The 16,483-nt window shown below is 42.5% G+C and overlaps 1 protein-coding gene across 1 annotated transcript in view; it reads left to right on the forward strand.

The window, feature by feature from the left end:
• nr2c2 (nuclear receptor subfamily 2, group C, member 2) overlaps positions 1-16,483 on the forward strand; it is a 185,891-nt gene that overhangs the window by 56,009 nt on the left and 113,399 nt on the right. Inside the window, exons 3-4 of the mRNA XM_048606713.1 lie at positions 1,771-2,007; positions 13,564-13,666. Of these exons, the coding sequence (XP_048462670.1) occupies positions 1,771-2,007; positions 13,564-13,666 (340 nt within the window). The remainder of the gene's footprint in view (positions 1-1,770; positions 2,008-13,563; positions 13,667-16,483) is intronic.

The raw sequence follows: 16,483 nt of genomic DNA on the forward strand, positions 1-16,483 counted from the left end.
ACATCTGCTAATGTGGTATACTGTATCCGCTGTTTCCATTGTGGCCTCTACATCGGGGAAACCAAGTGGAGGCTTGGGGACCGCTTTGCAGAACACCTACGTTCGGTTCGCACTGAGCAACTGCACCTCCCAGTCACGAACCATTTCAACTCCCCCTCCCACTCCTCAGACAACATGTCCATCCTGGGCCTCCTGCAGTGCCACAACGATGCCACCCGAAGGTTGCAGGAACAGCAACTCATATTCCGCTTGGGAACCCTGCAGCCCAATGGTATCAATGTGAACTTCACAAGCTTCAAAATCTCTCCTCTCCTGACCACATCCCCAAACCAGCCCAGCTTGTCCCTGCCTCCCTAACCTGTCCTTCCTCCCACCTATCCCCTCCTCCCACCTCAAGCCCCATCCCCATCTCCTACCTACTAGCTTCATTCCGCCCTCTTGACCTGTCCGTCCTCCCTGGATTGACCTATCCCCTCCCTAACTCCCCACCTACACTCACCTTTACTGGCTCCATCCCCGCCTCTTTGACCTGTCTGTCTCCTCACCACCTATCTTCTCCTCTATCCATCTTCTATCCGCCTCCCCCTCTCTCCCTATTTATTTCATAACCCCCTTCCCCTCCCCCATTTCTGAAGAAGGGTCTAGGCCCGAAACGTCAGCCTTCCTGCTCCTCTGATGCTGCTTGGCCTGCTGTGTTCATCCAGCTCTACACCTTGTTATCCCTGGTATGGGGGATTGCCTTATGAACAAAGGTTAAACAGGTTGGTACTCTCCTTTGGAGTTCAGAAGAATGACAGGACATCTTATTGAAACACATCGGATTCTTAAGAGGCTTGACAGGGTAAATGCTGAGAAGATCTCTCCCCTCAAATGAAAGGGTAGGACCAGAGGACGTAGCCTCAGAATAAAGAGGCACCAACTTAAGACTGAGATGACGAGGAATTTACTTTGTCAGAGGGTTTTGAGTCCTTCCCACAGGAAGTTGTGGGGACCAGGTCCATTTATAGATTTAAGGCTGAGATGGATCGATTCCTAATCAATGGTGGAATAATGGGTTACGGGGAAAAGGCAGGAATATTGGATGAACCATGATCCTATTAAATGGTGAAGCAGGTTTGAGGGGCCATGCAGTCTTCCCCTGTTCCTACTTTGTCTTTTATGACTGGGAGAGGCATAGCTGTGGAGAATGCACCGGTTAGTTGTTGACTGACTTAAATTTAAACCAGACAGAATGACTCTGGTCAAGGTATTTCCCTGAGGAGTGACTGAGGGAAGAGCTGTCACCCATTTTGTACAGTTGAAATCGTGCAAGATGAAAACGGTCGACAAACTGTTTCTCTTTTCAACAATATTCATGGTTTGTTTGGTGGTATAGCTTGAGCTTTGGCCTGATTCACTATATGTCATTTGAATGATGTGGAGCATCATCTGAGAGTGCATTATAAAGCAACCAAATGTTCAGGGCCTAAGTCAATTCTCATTCAATTCCTAGTTGCAAATTTTCATCCTGGGGCTGCTTGGGTGATACTCTACCTGAGTAGAGCATCCAGCACAAATCTCAAAAATGTAACGTGTCTAACATAAATGTCTGAAAAATAATATATACTAATAGAACTAAATACAAATAGAATAAAAATACAACTTAAAAGAAGTGAATGGTTTTGTTTTATTTCCAGGTAGTAGGCTCCAACACTGGTACCCCTGACCGACATTAAAACATGATTTTTCATGGACCAGGTTATAAAATAAGTTACTAACAATGTTTTGCAGATTGTGACTGATGAACAAACAGGTCAGAAGATACAAATCGTAACGGCTTTAGATACAGCTGTAGCCTCCAAACAGTTTATTTTGGCCAGTCCAGAAGGTAGAGGTGAGGCAAAAGTGATACTGGAAGAAGGAGACAGCCCAGTCCAAGGCAAACTTGTTCTGACAACACCGGAAAGCTCCAGTTCAAAGCAGCTAATCCTTACCACTACAGATGGTACTGTACCTCAAAGATTTCAGGTAAACATTTCATGTTACATATGCTCCATTAATCATGTTCTTTTGACTTACCTGGCCAGAAATTGATCCTGTGATAATATGAGTGCTTAGTTGATTCCTGCTAATGAGGGAAAATTGGATCTGAAAAACAATCGGAAAAGAAAATTGCCTGAGAAATAGAGGAGGACATTGGCAGAATTTGGAACTAGCACCCATAATAGGAAAAGGATCGTTTCAGGTATATTTCTCATAATCATGGTGCAGAATAGCAGTAAGCAAGGATACATTGTTGATTGTTTATCTTCCAATGTTCTGAGAGTTTGAATGAGATGGCCGGTGAAGGAAACAAGTGGATATTCAGACATGAGTTGCAGTTTTACCAAAAAGGAAACTTTGTGTGAACTTAGCATTGTCACTTCTTATCAGAAGCAAAGTATTTTGTATGCCAAAGGCCTGTCAGTTGGAAACTGAAGAAGATTTGGATTTGCTATTGAAGTTCTTGAGTGAAATTTAGTATGACTATGCCTCCTAGGTATTTAGACTTGGATAGATGTGCTTGTTCTATGCATGTATGTATGAATTTTAACAGATTGAGTACACTCAGTCTGGGAATTCTTGGATTAGTACGGGGTGTTTAAATTACACTCAAGCAATGAGGAGAGCAAAGAGGGGATATGGAAAAAATACTGACAGGTAAGATTAGGGAAAATCCCAAAATATTCTAAGTATTTCAAAGGGAAGAAAATTACCCTTTAGGGCCCAAGGATGGGGCAATCTATGTGTCAAGTCAGAGGACAGTAGGGTGCTAAATGAGTACTTCACATCTGTCTTTCTGCAGGAGAAGGGGGATGCAAATACAGAATTTGAGGATATGGACTGTGAAGGTCTTGAGCAGATTGAAACAAGAACTACGGAGGTATTGGAGATTTTGACAGATTTAAAAGTGGACAAATCCATGGGTCCAGATGAGTTGTTTCGGGCTTCTCTGGGAGACAAGGCTGGAAATTACAGGGGCCATGACGCAAATTTTTAAGTCAGCTCTGGCCACAGGGGAGGTGCCATAGGACTGAAGGACAGCTTATGTGGTTCTACTTTACAAGAAAGGTGATGGGATAGACCAGTGAGTCTGATGTCATTGATAAGGAAGTTATTGGAGAACATACTGAAGGAGAAAATTAATCTCCATTTTGGGAGACAAGGTTTGATAGTTAGCCTGGCTTTGTCAGAGAGAGGCCGTGCCTAACAAATCTGATTGAATTTTTTGAAGAGGTAGCCAAGTGTTTGAATGAAAGTAGGGCAGTTGATGTAGATTATATGGATTCCAGCAAGGCCTTTGACTAGATCCTGCATGGGAATCTGATAAAGAAGGTAAAGGTACATGCAATCCCAAGGTAACTTGGCAAGTTGGATCCAAAAATTAGTTTAGTGACAGGAGTCAGAGGGTGGTAGTAGAAGGCTGTTTGTGTGACTGGAGCCCTGTGTGTAGTGGTGTGCCGCAGGGATCAGTGCTGGGTCCATTATTGTTTGAGATATTCATAAATGAAGTAGATGAGAATGTGGGGTGTAGGTAAATAAGTTTGCAAATGATGCAGAGGTTGATCTTGATTCACAGTAAGGAGGAAGGTGTTAGGTTACAGTAGGACGTAAATGGTTTGGTCAGATGAGCAGATCAGTGGCAGATGGAATTTAACCCTAATAAATGTGAGGTGATGCATTTTGGAAGAAGGAACAAGACAATGGAGTACTCAATGAATAGCAAGACACTAGGAAGCTCAGAGGAATCTTGGGATGCTTGTCACAGATCCTTGAAGGTGGCAGGACAGAGTAATAGAGTATTTACAAGGCATATGGGACACTTGGCCTTATCAGTGCTGGCATAGATTATAAGAGCAGGGGAATATCTGAGGAGTTGCGAAAGATGCTGAACGTTGTATAATCATCACTTTTGACTTTTTTATAATGGAAGGAAGGCCATTGGTTTAGTAGCTCAAGGTGGTTGGGCCAAACTGTTAAAATTCAACACCAATATTATCAATTTGTCTGACTGACTGCTATTCAAGACAAAAGTAGATCATATCAGATTTCATCATTAACAGGAAATTAACTGTTTATTGGAGGCAAACTCATATTTAAGCAAATGGCAAACAAAAATGAATGTCCTTGTGACTATAATGCAACTTAAGCTACAACCCTTTAACATCCCAAATATACATATTCATTCATGAATAAGAAAAACAAAACCAGATGGTTTGTCACAAATATTATGAATGGAAAAATATAGATGGAAGAAATTCCGTAGTTCGAATGTAGACCACAGTGTGGAATAAATTATCCCTCTCAATTCTTTTTGATGTTTTTTGGGTGATGGTGACATGACATTGTCCACAGAGTGATGGTCAATCATTGATTCAGTAGTTGATCAGATCAACTCTTAATGCAAGAGTTCTTTTCAGAGTCTTCAGTTTTGTCTGTGAGACATGGTTGAGATGTTTCTTCTTTACATGCTTCTGGCTGTTTCCTTGTGCACTGCAGTCTCAGGACTGTAACAAACTGCAGCTGAACCAAGTCAAAGGATGGTTTTAGGCAGTATTTCCCTCACTCAGACACCCCTGTTTGTGTTGGTTCACAACACACTTCATAGAATCATAGAACCCCTACAGTGTGGAAACGGGCCTTTCGGCCCAACAAGTCCACACCGAACCTCGGAGCATCCCACCCAGACCCATCCCCTGATAAACCTACCTAATCTACATATCCCTCAACACTACGGGCAATTTACCATGGCCAATCCACCTAGCCTGCACATCTTTGGACTGTGGGAGTAAACCGGAGGAAACCCACACAGACATGGGGAGAATGTGCAAACTCCACACAGACAGTCGCCCGAGGGTGGAATCGAACCCAGGTCCCTGGCACAGTGAGGCAGCAGTGCTAACGACCGTGTCGCCCAAAAGGTTGGCCCGCACGGGGATTGAACTCACGACCTTCACATTATTAGCACCACGCTCTATCCAACTGAGCTAACTGACCACAGTTGGTTCAAATATCTGCTGCCTTGAAACAATTCCTGGTGAAACTAAACTTGAAACTATCTTAAAGCACTTCACAGCTAATCAAATGCATTTTGAAGCATGGTGAATGTTCTAATAAAGAAATATGGCAACCAGTTTGCATGCAGTAGACTACCACTAATGCCAATGTGACATTGACCAGATAATCTGTTTTTGTAATATTAATTGAAGGTTAGATCCTGGGGATAACTTCTCTACTGTTTTTGAAATAGTACCACATGATCTTTCATGTCCAGCTGAGAGGGTGGAGGGGGTTTCCATTTAACATTGTATCGAAACAATGCCACTACAAATAGTGCAGGACGCCGTAGTACTGCATCAGCTTTAGGACTTCGTTTTTGTGCGCAGGTTCTGGAGTGAGACTAGAACCTTGCAACTTGTGGCTTGTACCATGTACTGTGTCAAAGGATGACTGGCCATTTCAAATATGTATAGAACCAGCAAATTTGTGGCATTCACTTTCCACCCAATTGTGCCAAGTCTGTAATTTTACTGTCAATGATAACCAGTAAAAGTACCCCAGAAGGTCCCCAGGACTGCAATGAAGCAGTCACACTTTCTAGTCCTGTCAAACTGCAGAAGGCCTTTCTGCCAAACCTGTGTCTTTCCTTGGTCCTTCCAAAGTCAAAAATTTCTCCATCAGCTACATTCCCTCAAGCCACCTGGTTCCAGTTCAGCATCCTTTATCTTTAAACTGCCTTGAAGTTAAGAGAAATTTTAGTGGATGGAAAATATTCAACATGGCGCTCAGTTACGAGTGGTGTACCGCAAGGATCTGTTCTGGGTCCTCTTCTATTTGTGATTTTTGTAAATGATTTGGATGAAGGAGTGGAAGGGTGGATTAGTAAGTTCGTGGACGATACGAAGGTGGGTCGAATCGTGGATAGCGCGGAGGGCTGTTCTAGGTTACAAAGGGGCATTGATAGGATGCAGAGCTGGGCTGAGAAGTGGCAGATGGAGTTTAACCTTGAAAAGTGTGAGGTAATTCATTTTGGAAGGACAAACTTGAAAGCAGAATACAGAGTTAACGGAAAGATTCTTGGCAGTGTGGAGGAGCAGAGGGATCTCGAGGTTCATGTCCACAGTCCCCTGAAAGCTGCCACCCAGGTGGATAGAGTTGTTGAGAAGGCATATGGTGTGTTAGCTTTCATTAATAGAGGGATTGAGTTCAAGAGCCGTGGAGTTATGCTCCAGCTATACAAAAGCCTGGTTCGGCCACATCTGGAATATTGTGTCCAGTTCTGGTCGCCTCGTTACAGGAAAGATGTGGAAGCGTTGGAAAAAGGTGCAGAGGAGATTTACCAGGATGTTGCCTGGAATGGAGGGAAGGTCTTATGAGGAAAGGTTGAGAGAGCTAGGGCTTTTCTCTTTAGAACAACGAAGGATGAGATGTGACTTGATAGAGGTGTACAGAATGATCAGAGATATAGATAGAGTGGACAGCCAGAGACTTTTTCCTTGGGTGGAGGTAGCTATTACGAGGGGGCATAGTTTTAAAGCGAGTGGAGGTAAATATAGGGGAGACGTCAGAGGTAGGTTCTTTACTCAGAGAGTGGTCGGAGCGTGGAATGCATTGCCGGAGAGGGTAGTGGAATCGGCTTCATTAGGGGCATTTAAGCGGCTATTAGATAGGCATATGGATGATAGTATAAAGTAGGGGTGGAGGTTAGATAGACCTTAGGTTTAGGGTAAAAGTTTGTCACAACATTGTGGGCTGAAGGGCCTGTACTGTGTTGTATTGTTCTATGTTCTATGTTCTAAATCTATAAAGGTTTAAAAGAATTATTAACAAGAGTGTGAAATTAAATCCCCAAAGCACCTTTAAAGATGATAGAATGTATGAATGGTATATTGTCTAATCAGTGGTTGTAAAGCAGAGATCCTCACGTTATTGCATTCTTCGCAGAAATAGCCACTTCATTGACATAGCGTGTGCAGCTTCACAGGAGCTCTGCTGTCATCTGTTGACATATTTCCCTTGAACAATTCACGACAACTTTTCTTGAACATTTAACAATTGCAACACATTACTCATTGAGGGGATATGGTGTTGTACTAGTAATGACATTAGCCTTCTAATCCAGTGGCTCCCTGTTAAATACTTGAGATATTAGTCGAGTTCCATTATGGCAGCAAATCTAATTCTAATTCAATTAATTAAAAGAAAACTGGAATTCAGAGCTCATCTGATTTACATGTGACTCCAGAAGCTCAGAAATATTGTTGATCATTAACTGCCCTAGCAAAACACTCTACAAAGTCTAAAGAAAAGCATGAAACTGGATGCATAGATCACCTGGTATCAATCCAGGCATCAGAAATTCCAGGTCTGTCAACCCTGCAAAGTTCTCAGAGAAACAGAAAAATGGAGCAGAAGTAGACCATTCGGCCCATCGAGCCTGCTGTACTGTTCAGTATGATCACGGCTGATCCTCTATTTCAATGCCATACTCCCACTTTATCCCTAAACCCTTGAACGTATTTAGCCTGTAGAAATATCTCTTTCTTAAATATATTCAGTAACTTGGCTTCCACAGCCTTCTATGGTAGCAAATTGCACAGGTCCACTGTCCTCTTAGTGAAGAAATTGCTGCTCAGCTCAGCCCAGAATGACTAAGCGTACCTCAGATGATGACCCCTCGATTGGAATCCTTAGCCAGGAGAAATATCATCCCTGAATCCAGTCTGTCCAGGCCTGTGAGGATGTTGTATGTTTCAATGTGATCCCCTCTCATTACTCTAAACTGCAGGGAATACTCAAACAGCCGACCCACACTGTCCTTGTATGACAAACCTGTCATCCCAGGAATTAGTCTAGTGAACCTTGGCTGCTCTCCTTCTGTAAAAAATGTATCTTTTCTCTGACAGGAGACCCAAATTTCACAGAGTACTCCAGGTGTGGTCTTACCAAGAGCCTGTGCAGCTGCTTTAAGCCTTTCTTGATCCTGAACTCAAACCCTATTGTAGTGAAGGCCAACATACCATTTGCTTTCCTAACTGCTTGCTGCAACTTCATGCTTGCTTTTAATGACTGGTGTACAAGAGCATCCAGGACTTTTCCCAATCTATCATCATAATACCCTGCCATTCTGTTTTTCCTACTGAAGTGGACAACTTTGCATTTATCCACATTATCCTGCATCTGCCTTCCATGCCGACTCATTCAACTCCTCCAAATCATCAGCTCTCAATCCCACCTGATTTTGTGTCATCAGCAAACTTGGAAAGATTACATCTGATTTTCTCATCCAAATTGTTAACATATATTGTAAATAGCTGAGGCCCAAGCGTTGATCCTTGCAGTGCCCAACTTGTCACTGCTTTCCATTCCGAAAATGACTCATTCAGAATTGTAGAATTTATAGTGCAGAAAGAAGCCATTTGGTCCATAGTGTCTGTATCTGCTCCTGAAAGAGCTATTCAGCTAATTCCATTCTCCAGCCCTATAGCCCTCTAAATTCATCATTTTCAAATATATATCTAGCTGTCTTTTAAAAGCTCCTATAGAATTAGCCTCCACTATTCTTGCAGGCACCCTCCACAACTCTGAGTAAAGATGTTTCTTCTCGTGCTCTTGTTGACAATCTTGACATTTTGACCCCTGCTTCTTACTGTCTGTTTCTTAGCTGCTAACTATTTCTCAGTCCGTGCCAGTATATTGCCATAAATCCCACATCCCTTGTTTTCACATTAACCTCTTAGGTGGGAGTTCATCAAACATTCTGAAAGTCCAAATACACTAAATCCACAATTTTCTCTTATCTATTCTACTAATTCCACCCTTAAAAAAATTCTCCAATTGGCTCGTCAAAGATGATTGCCTTTTCCCCAGTTGACTGTGTAACCTCACTGTAATTTTCAAAGTGTGTTGTTCTCACATCCTTCATCATAGGCTGAAGGATTTCTTTCTATTTTGTATGACTCTATAATACCAGAGTAACTCATCTTTTGTTTTAGACCATAAGATATAGGAGCAGAATTAGTCCATTCAGTCCATCAAGTAAGCTCCACCATTCAATCATGCCTGATAAATTTTTTAGCCCCATTGTCCTGCCTCCTCCCTGTAACCCTATCTGTCTCTGTCTTAAAGATATTCAATGACGTGGCCTCCACAGCCATGTGCAGCAGTGAGTACCTCAGATTTTCCACCCTCAGGCTGAAGAAATTCCTCCTCATTTCTAAAGGGTTATCTCTTCAATCTGAGGCTTTGGCTCAGTATTCTCTCCTACTATTAAAAACATCTTCTCTCAGTTGACTCTACCCAGTACTCTCAGTATTCTGTAAGTTTCAGTGAGATTCCCTATTCTCACCCTTCTAAACTCCATGGAGGTCAAACCCAAGACCTCACCCACCCTTCATATACCAAGCCCTTCATCCCAGGATCGTTCTTGTTAGCCTTCTCTGGAACCCCCTCCAAGGCTAACATATTCTTTCTTAAATACGGGATCCAAAACTCCTCAGAATATTCCAAAGATAACAAGGTGTGGAGCTGGATGAACACAGCAGGCCAAGCAGCATCAAAGGAGCAGGAAGGCTGACGTTTCGGGCCTAGACCCTTCTTCAGAAATATTCCAAATGTGGTTTGACCAGTGTCATATACAGCCTCAGCAGTACATGCCTGCTTTTGTATTCTAGCTGTCTTGAAATGAATGCTAATATTGCATTTGCCTTCCTAACTGCCAACTGAACCTGCATGTTTGCCTTAAAGGAATCCTGAACTAGGACTCCTAAGTCCCTTTCTGCTTCAGGTCTCTGAAGTCTTTCCCCATTTAGAAAATAGTCTACATCTCAATTCTTCCTACCAAAGTGCATAACCTCCCACTTTCCCACATTGTATTACATCTGCTGCTTTTTGCCCACTCTCCTAGCCTGCTTCTGCAGCTTCCCTGCTTCCTCAACACTACCTGCCCCTCCACCTATCTGCAAACTTAGCAACAATGCCCGCAGTTCTTTCGTCCACATTATTAATGTATAATGTGAATAATTGTGATCCCAAAACTGACTCTTATGGAAACCTTTCCCGTTACACCATGGGCTCTAACCTTATTTGGCAGCCTCCTGTGCACACCTTGTCAAAGGCTTTCTACAAATCGAGGTAGGTTGCCTCACTGGCTCTCCTTTGCAAACTTGCTTGTTACCTCCTCGAAGAATTCCAACAGATTTATCAGGCATTACCTCCCCTTGACAAAGCTGTGCTGACTCAGCCCTATTTTACCATGCACTTCCAAATACTGTGCAATCTCATCATTAATAGTGGATGCTAAAATCTTTGCAATGACCAAGGTCAGGCTAACTGGCCTACAAATTCCCACTTTCTGCCTCCCTCCCTTCTGAAACAGGGCAGTTTCATTAGCCATTTTCCAGTTCTCAGGAGCCCTCCTGACTTTAGTGACTCCTGAAAGATCACGACCAATGCCTCTGCGATCTCCTCAGCTATCTCCCTCAGAACCCTGGGGTGTAGTCCAACCAGTCCAGGTGACTTATCCTCCTTCAGACTTTTCAGCTTCCTCAACACCTCCTTAGTGAAGGTCACTACACTTACCTCTGCCCCCCGACTCTCTTGCAGTTATGGTATGCTGCTGCAGTCTTCCACCGTGAAGACTGATACAAATAGCTATTCATTTCCTCCACTATTTCTTTGTTCCCCATTACTACTTCTCTAGCAATCCAGTGACCATGCTTGCCTCATTCTTACCTTTGCGATATCTTTTTAAAAAATAAGCTCTTGCAATGTCACTAGCTAGCTCACCCTCGTATTTCATTGTCTGTTCCCACCTTACTGATATTTTTCTTTTTGTTGTCCTCTGCTGGTTTCCAAACACTTCCCAATCCTCCGGCTCCCATTTCACCACATTGTATGCTTTCTTTTTGCTTTATGTAGTCTCTGACTTCAATTGTCAGCCATGGTTGCCTCGTCCTCCTCTTAGTATGTTCCTCTTTCTTGGGATGAATTTCTGCTGTGCCTTCTGACTTACTCCCAGAAACTCCTGCCATTGCTGCTCCACCATTGTCTATCAACTCTGGCCTGCTCTTTCTTCATGTCTTTGTAGTTACTTTTTTTCAATTGCAATATAGTTACTGCTGATTCCAGTTCCTCCCTCTCAAACTGTAGGGCGAATTCTATCATATTAGGATAACTGATCCCTAGAAATTCCTTCATCTTAAGCTCCCTGACCAAGTCTGCCTCATTATACATTATCAAATCTAGAATTGCCTTTTCCTGGTGGCTCTACTACAAACTGCTCTAAAAACTACAATCTCGTAGACATTCCACAAATTTCTTTTTGTTTTGGGATCTGCTACCAAACTCATTTTCCCATTCCACTACATTGAAACCCCTCATGATTATTGTAATAATGCCTTTCTTACGTGCTTTTTTTATCTCCTGATTTATTTTCTGCCCTACATTCTGACTACTGCTAGGGGACCTGGTTTTCTGCTTTTTTTTTTAACAGTAAGGTTACATTTAATACCCTCCACTATGCCAGAACTGTTCCAGAATTGACAGAAGTTTGGACGATGATCACCAATGCATTCACTATTTCCCTGGTAACCTCCTTTAGTGTCTGGGAAGTAGAATATGAGCTCCAGGGGATTTATCAACTTTAAGTTCCATTAATTTCTTCATTTCTTTTAATTGATGCAAATTTCCTTCAGTTCCCCTCCTCTTTACTCGCTTAGTTCCCCAACATTTCTGGGAAATTATTTGTGTCTTCTCTTGCTAAGACAAACGAAAATAATTGTTTAATTCCTCTGCTGCCATCTTGTTCTCTGTTACCCATTCTTCTGGTTCAGACTGTAAGAGGTCTGTGCTAATCTTTTGATTTCTACATACATATAGAAACTCTTACAATCCACTGGTCAGACCACAGTGTGAATACAGTGGCAAACAGTTTGTGCTCCTTACCTAAGGAAACATGTACTGGCACTGAGGGCAGACCAGAAAAGGTTCACTGAGCTGTTACCAGATATGGACGGACATTCTTATGAGGAGAGGTTGCATAGGTCGGGCCTGTACTACTTGACATATAGAAGAATGAGAGTGATCTTATTAAAACACATCTTAGAAGATTTGACACAATCGATGTGGAACATTTTCTCTTGTGGGAGAGAGTCTAGGACCAAAGGGCATAATCTCGAAATAAGGGTCACACATTTAAGGTAGAAATGAGGAGGAATTTCTTCTCTTAGAACATAGCTAATCTATTGAATTTTTCATCACAGAAGAATATTGAGAATGGGTCGTTAAGTATTTTCAAGGCTGGGATAGACAGATTATTAATCAGTAAGGGAAAGTACGGTATTATCAGATCAGCCATGATCTCATTGAATGGTGAAGCTGATGGGATGAATGGCCAACTTATGTTCCTCTGTTTTATGGTCTTAGGATCTTATGGAATTCTAAATTGCACTCAATTCTCAGGCTTGCTACTTTTAATCCATTGAATGGAATCATACCAAATGAAAAGGCAGGTGGTTGTGACTGTCAGAAGTCAGTTCTAGGACATCACTGCAGAAGAACCTTAGGGTAGTATCCTTGGCCCAACCATCTTCAGCTACTGCATGAATGACCTTCCTTCCAGAACAGGAAGTATTTGCATGATATTCAGCACCATTCATCAGATACTGAAGCAATCTGTCTCTAAATGCAGCAACCTGGACAATTTCCAGACTTGGGCTGTTAAGTGGCAAGTAATAATTGACATGTGCCAGGTAATCACCATCTCTAACAAGACAGAATATAACCATCTCCCCTTGATATTCAATGACATTACCATTACTAAATCCTTCACTGTCAAAATCCTCCAGGTTACCATTGACCAGAAATGGAACTGGACCAGCCATATAAATACTGTGGCTACAAGAGCAGGTCAGAGACTAGGAATTCTACAAGAAGTGACTTGCTTTTTGTCTTCTTGATGTCTACAAAAGGCACAGGTCAGGAGTGTGATGTACAATCCACTTTCCTGGATGAGTGCAGCACCGATAAAACTTAAGCTTGACATTTGATTGGCAGTCCACCAGCTATAATGTTCTATCCCTCCACCAAAGTGGCTATATATGTGCCATCTACAAAATGCACTGCAGCAAATCACCAAGGCTCCTTCCAAAGTTCCTTCCAAGCTTATGACTAGTATGCCTAGAAGAGCAAGGAAAACAGATACATGGGGAAAATCAGCACCTGTAATTTCCCCTCCAAGCCCCACTCCATTCTGACTTGAAAATGCATCTCTGTTCTTTCACCATCACTGGAACTTTCTCTCTAACAGCATTATGGGTATTCCCTACAACTCGAAATCTGCGGAGATTGGAGAGGCAGCACATCACCACTTTTCCAGAGCAATTAGGGATGGACATTAAATGGTGGGCAAGCCAGTAAGTCCCACATGTCATGAATGAATAAAAAGGTTGAACTCTATGACTTACACCAGGAGATATGATGCAGCAATCAAGCTTTGGTGAATTATCCTTGTGACTAATATTTTGACTCTCCTTTTTCTTCCAGATTGTGACAGATGCAGCTGCAGTAGAACATTTGTTACTAAAAACAGAAGTACAACGGTCACAGCCAGTCGAGAACTGTGTTGTGTGTGGAGACAAAGCATCAGGTAAACACTAATTGAAGGATAATCTGAAAAGGGTCCAAGCCAAGGCATAGTAAACTATGGACTAATTGCAGGTAAATGAGATTGGTGTAGTTTGGTGTTTGTTGGTCAGCATAGACATGAAAGGCTTGTTTCTATGCTGTATGACTCTAAGGTAACACAAAGCTTCAAAGTTTTTTTATTCACCTGTGGAATGTGGGTGTCACTGACTGGATCAGCATTTGTTGCCCTTGAGAAAGTGGTGGTGAGCTGCCTTCTTGAACTGCTGCAGCCCGGGCTGGTAGAATGTATGGGCAGATTGCATTTAATGCAGAGAAGTGATTTATTTTGATAGGAAGTTTGAGAAGAAGCAATAGGAACTAAAGTTGCAGGAGTAGAGAGACTTAGGGATTTGGATGCATAAATAATTGATGGTGGCAGGAAAGGTTGAGAAAGTACTTCACAAGTCATGTGACTTACTGACTTTTATAAATAAAGGCATAAAGGCAAGGAAGTTATGGTGAACCTTTTTAAAAAAAAAAAAAAAAAACTACTGACCTGGCCTCAACTGAAGAATTATGTCTCATTCTGGATCCCACATTTGAGGCATTTAAGGCGCAGTAAAGATTGAGAAGACTGATTCTGAGGTTCAGTTACATAGATAATGTGGCAACATGGGAGCCATTCCACTTAGGGCAGAGGAGGCTGAGAGGAGATTGGGCAGATGTAGCCAAAATCATGAGCAGTCTGAGCAGATTTTTTTAAAATTCATTCTTGGGATGTGGGTGTCGCTGGCTGAGCCAGCATTTATTTCCTGTTCCTGATGCCTTGGAAAAGTGGTGGTGAGCTGCCTTCTTGAACCGTTGCAATCGGCATGGTGTAGGTAGACCCACAGTACTGTTAGGGAGGGAGTTTTGGGATTTTAACATGTGCTGTCCAAGGAACCCTTGGTGAGCTGATGCAGTGTATCTTGTAGATGGTGTACGCTGCTGCTGTACTTTGGTGCTGGAGGAAATGAATGTTGAAGGTGTTAGATGGAATAGAAAACAAGTGAAGTGCTTTGTCCTGAATGGTGTTAAGCTGCTTGACTGTTATTGGAGTTCCACCCATCCAGGTAGGTGGAGAATATTCCATCATACTCTTGTCTTGTGCCTTGTAGATAGTGGACTGGCCTTGCGGGGTCAAGAGATATGTTACATGTTGCACAATTCCCAACTTTTGACCTGCCCTTGTAGCCCAGCATTCATTTGACAGATTTTGTTCACTTTCTTTATGAACACGCAAGCTAGGAACAGGAGTAGATCCTTTGAACCAGCTCCAATATTTAATATGATCATGGCTGACGTGAACGTAACCTCAACTGAACATTTCTGCCTCCATCGTAAACCTTCCATTTCTTTGCATATCAAGAACCTATCCGGCTCTATCTAAAAATGTTCAAGGACGTTGCATCCACCACCTTTTAAGAAAGGTACTCCAGAGACCCATTGTTCTCTGAGCGATGAAAGTTATTCACATCTTTGTTTTACATGGACGACCGTTAATGTTAATCTTGGATCCGGAGTTCCAGATTCTCCCGCAGGAAACATCCTTTCCACATCCATCCAATAAAGACCCCTCAGGATCTTAGTTTCCAATAAAGTCACCTCAACTCTTCGAAACACCAGTGTATATGAGCCTGTCCAACCTTTCCTCATGAGACAACCCTCTCATATTTGTCCAGGAAAACCTTCCCTGAACGGCTTCCAATGCATTTACTTCCTTCCTGAAATCAGGTGACTAACACTGTACATAGTACTCCAACCGTGGTCTCAGCAGTTGTGTAACTGAAGCGTAACATTTACAGTTTTGCATTAATTTCCTCTTGAGCAGTAGTGTCTTAGAGAGTCTATAGCACTGTAAAAGGCCCTTCAGCCCATCTGGTCCGTGTTGGTCAAAAAAACAACCACCTTTCCCATTTTTCAGCATTTGGTCAATAGCCCACAATCCTCTAGGTGAGAGAGGATTTTCCTCACATTTTCTGTGAACCTTCTGCCCTTACCTTAAATCTATGCTCCCTTCATCATTGATCCCTCAATCAAGGGGAAATGTTTCTTCTTGTCTATTCTATCTTTGCCCCTCGTAATTTTATACATCTCATGGAACACAGAACAGCACAGGAATGGGCCCTTCTGCCCACGACATTGTGCCAAACATGACGCCAAATTAAAACAATCCCTTCTGCCTGCCCTTGGTCCATATTCCTCCATTCCTTGCATATTAATATGCTTATCTAAAAATCCCTCAAATGCCTGAACACATCTGTCTCCACCACCACCACCACCACTGGCAAAGTGTTCCAGACTCCTGCCACTCTTTGTGTAAAAAAAAACACACTTGTCCCTAACATCTCCTTTGAGCTTTATCCCTCTCACCTTAAATGCATGCTCCTGTAGTAGACACTTCAACTCTGAGAAAAAGATTCTGACTGTCAACTCTATCAATGCATCTCGTCATTTTATAGACTTTAATCAAGTCTCCCCTCAGCCTCTGTTGCTCCAGGGAAAACAACTCAAGTTTTTCCTGCCTCTCTTTATAGCTCATGCCCTCTAATCCAGACAGTAACCTGGTAAACTTCTTCTGTACCCTCTCCAAAACCTCCATATCCTTCCTGTAATGTGGCAACTGGAATTGAATGCAATACTCTCAAGTATGGCCTAACTAAGGTCTTATAAGGCTGCAATATGAAATCCTGACTCTTGTACTCAATTCCTCAACCAGTAAAGGCAAGCATGTCATACACCTTCTTTACCACCCTGTCTACCTGTGTTGCCACTTTTGAGGGAGCTATGGACTTGAACC

Source organism: Rhincodon typus, chromosome 16 (genome assembly GCF_021869965.1).
Source record: "Rhincodon typus isolate 14 chromosome 16, sRhiTyp1.1, whole genome shotgun sequence".
NCBI classification, from domain to species: Eukaryota; Metazoa; Chordata; class Chondrichthyes; order Orectolobiformes; family Rhincodontidae; genus Rhincodon; species Rhincodon typus.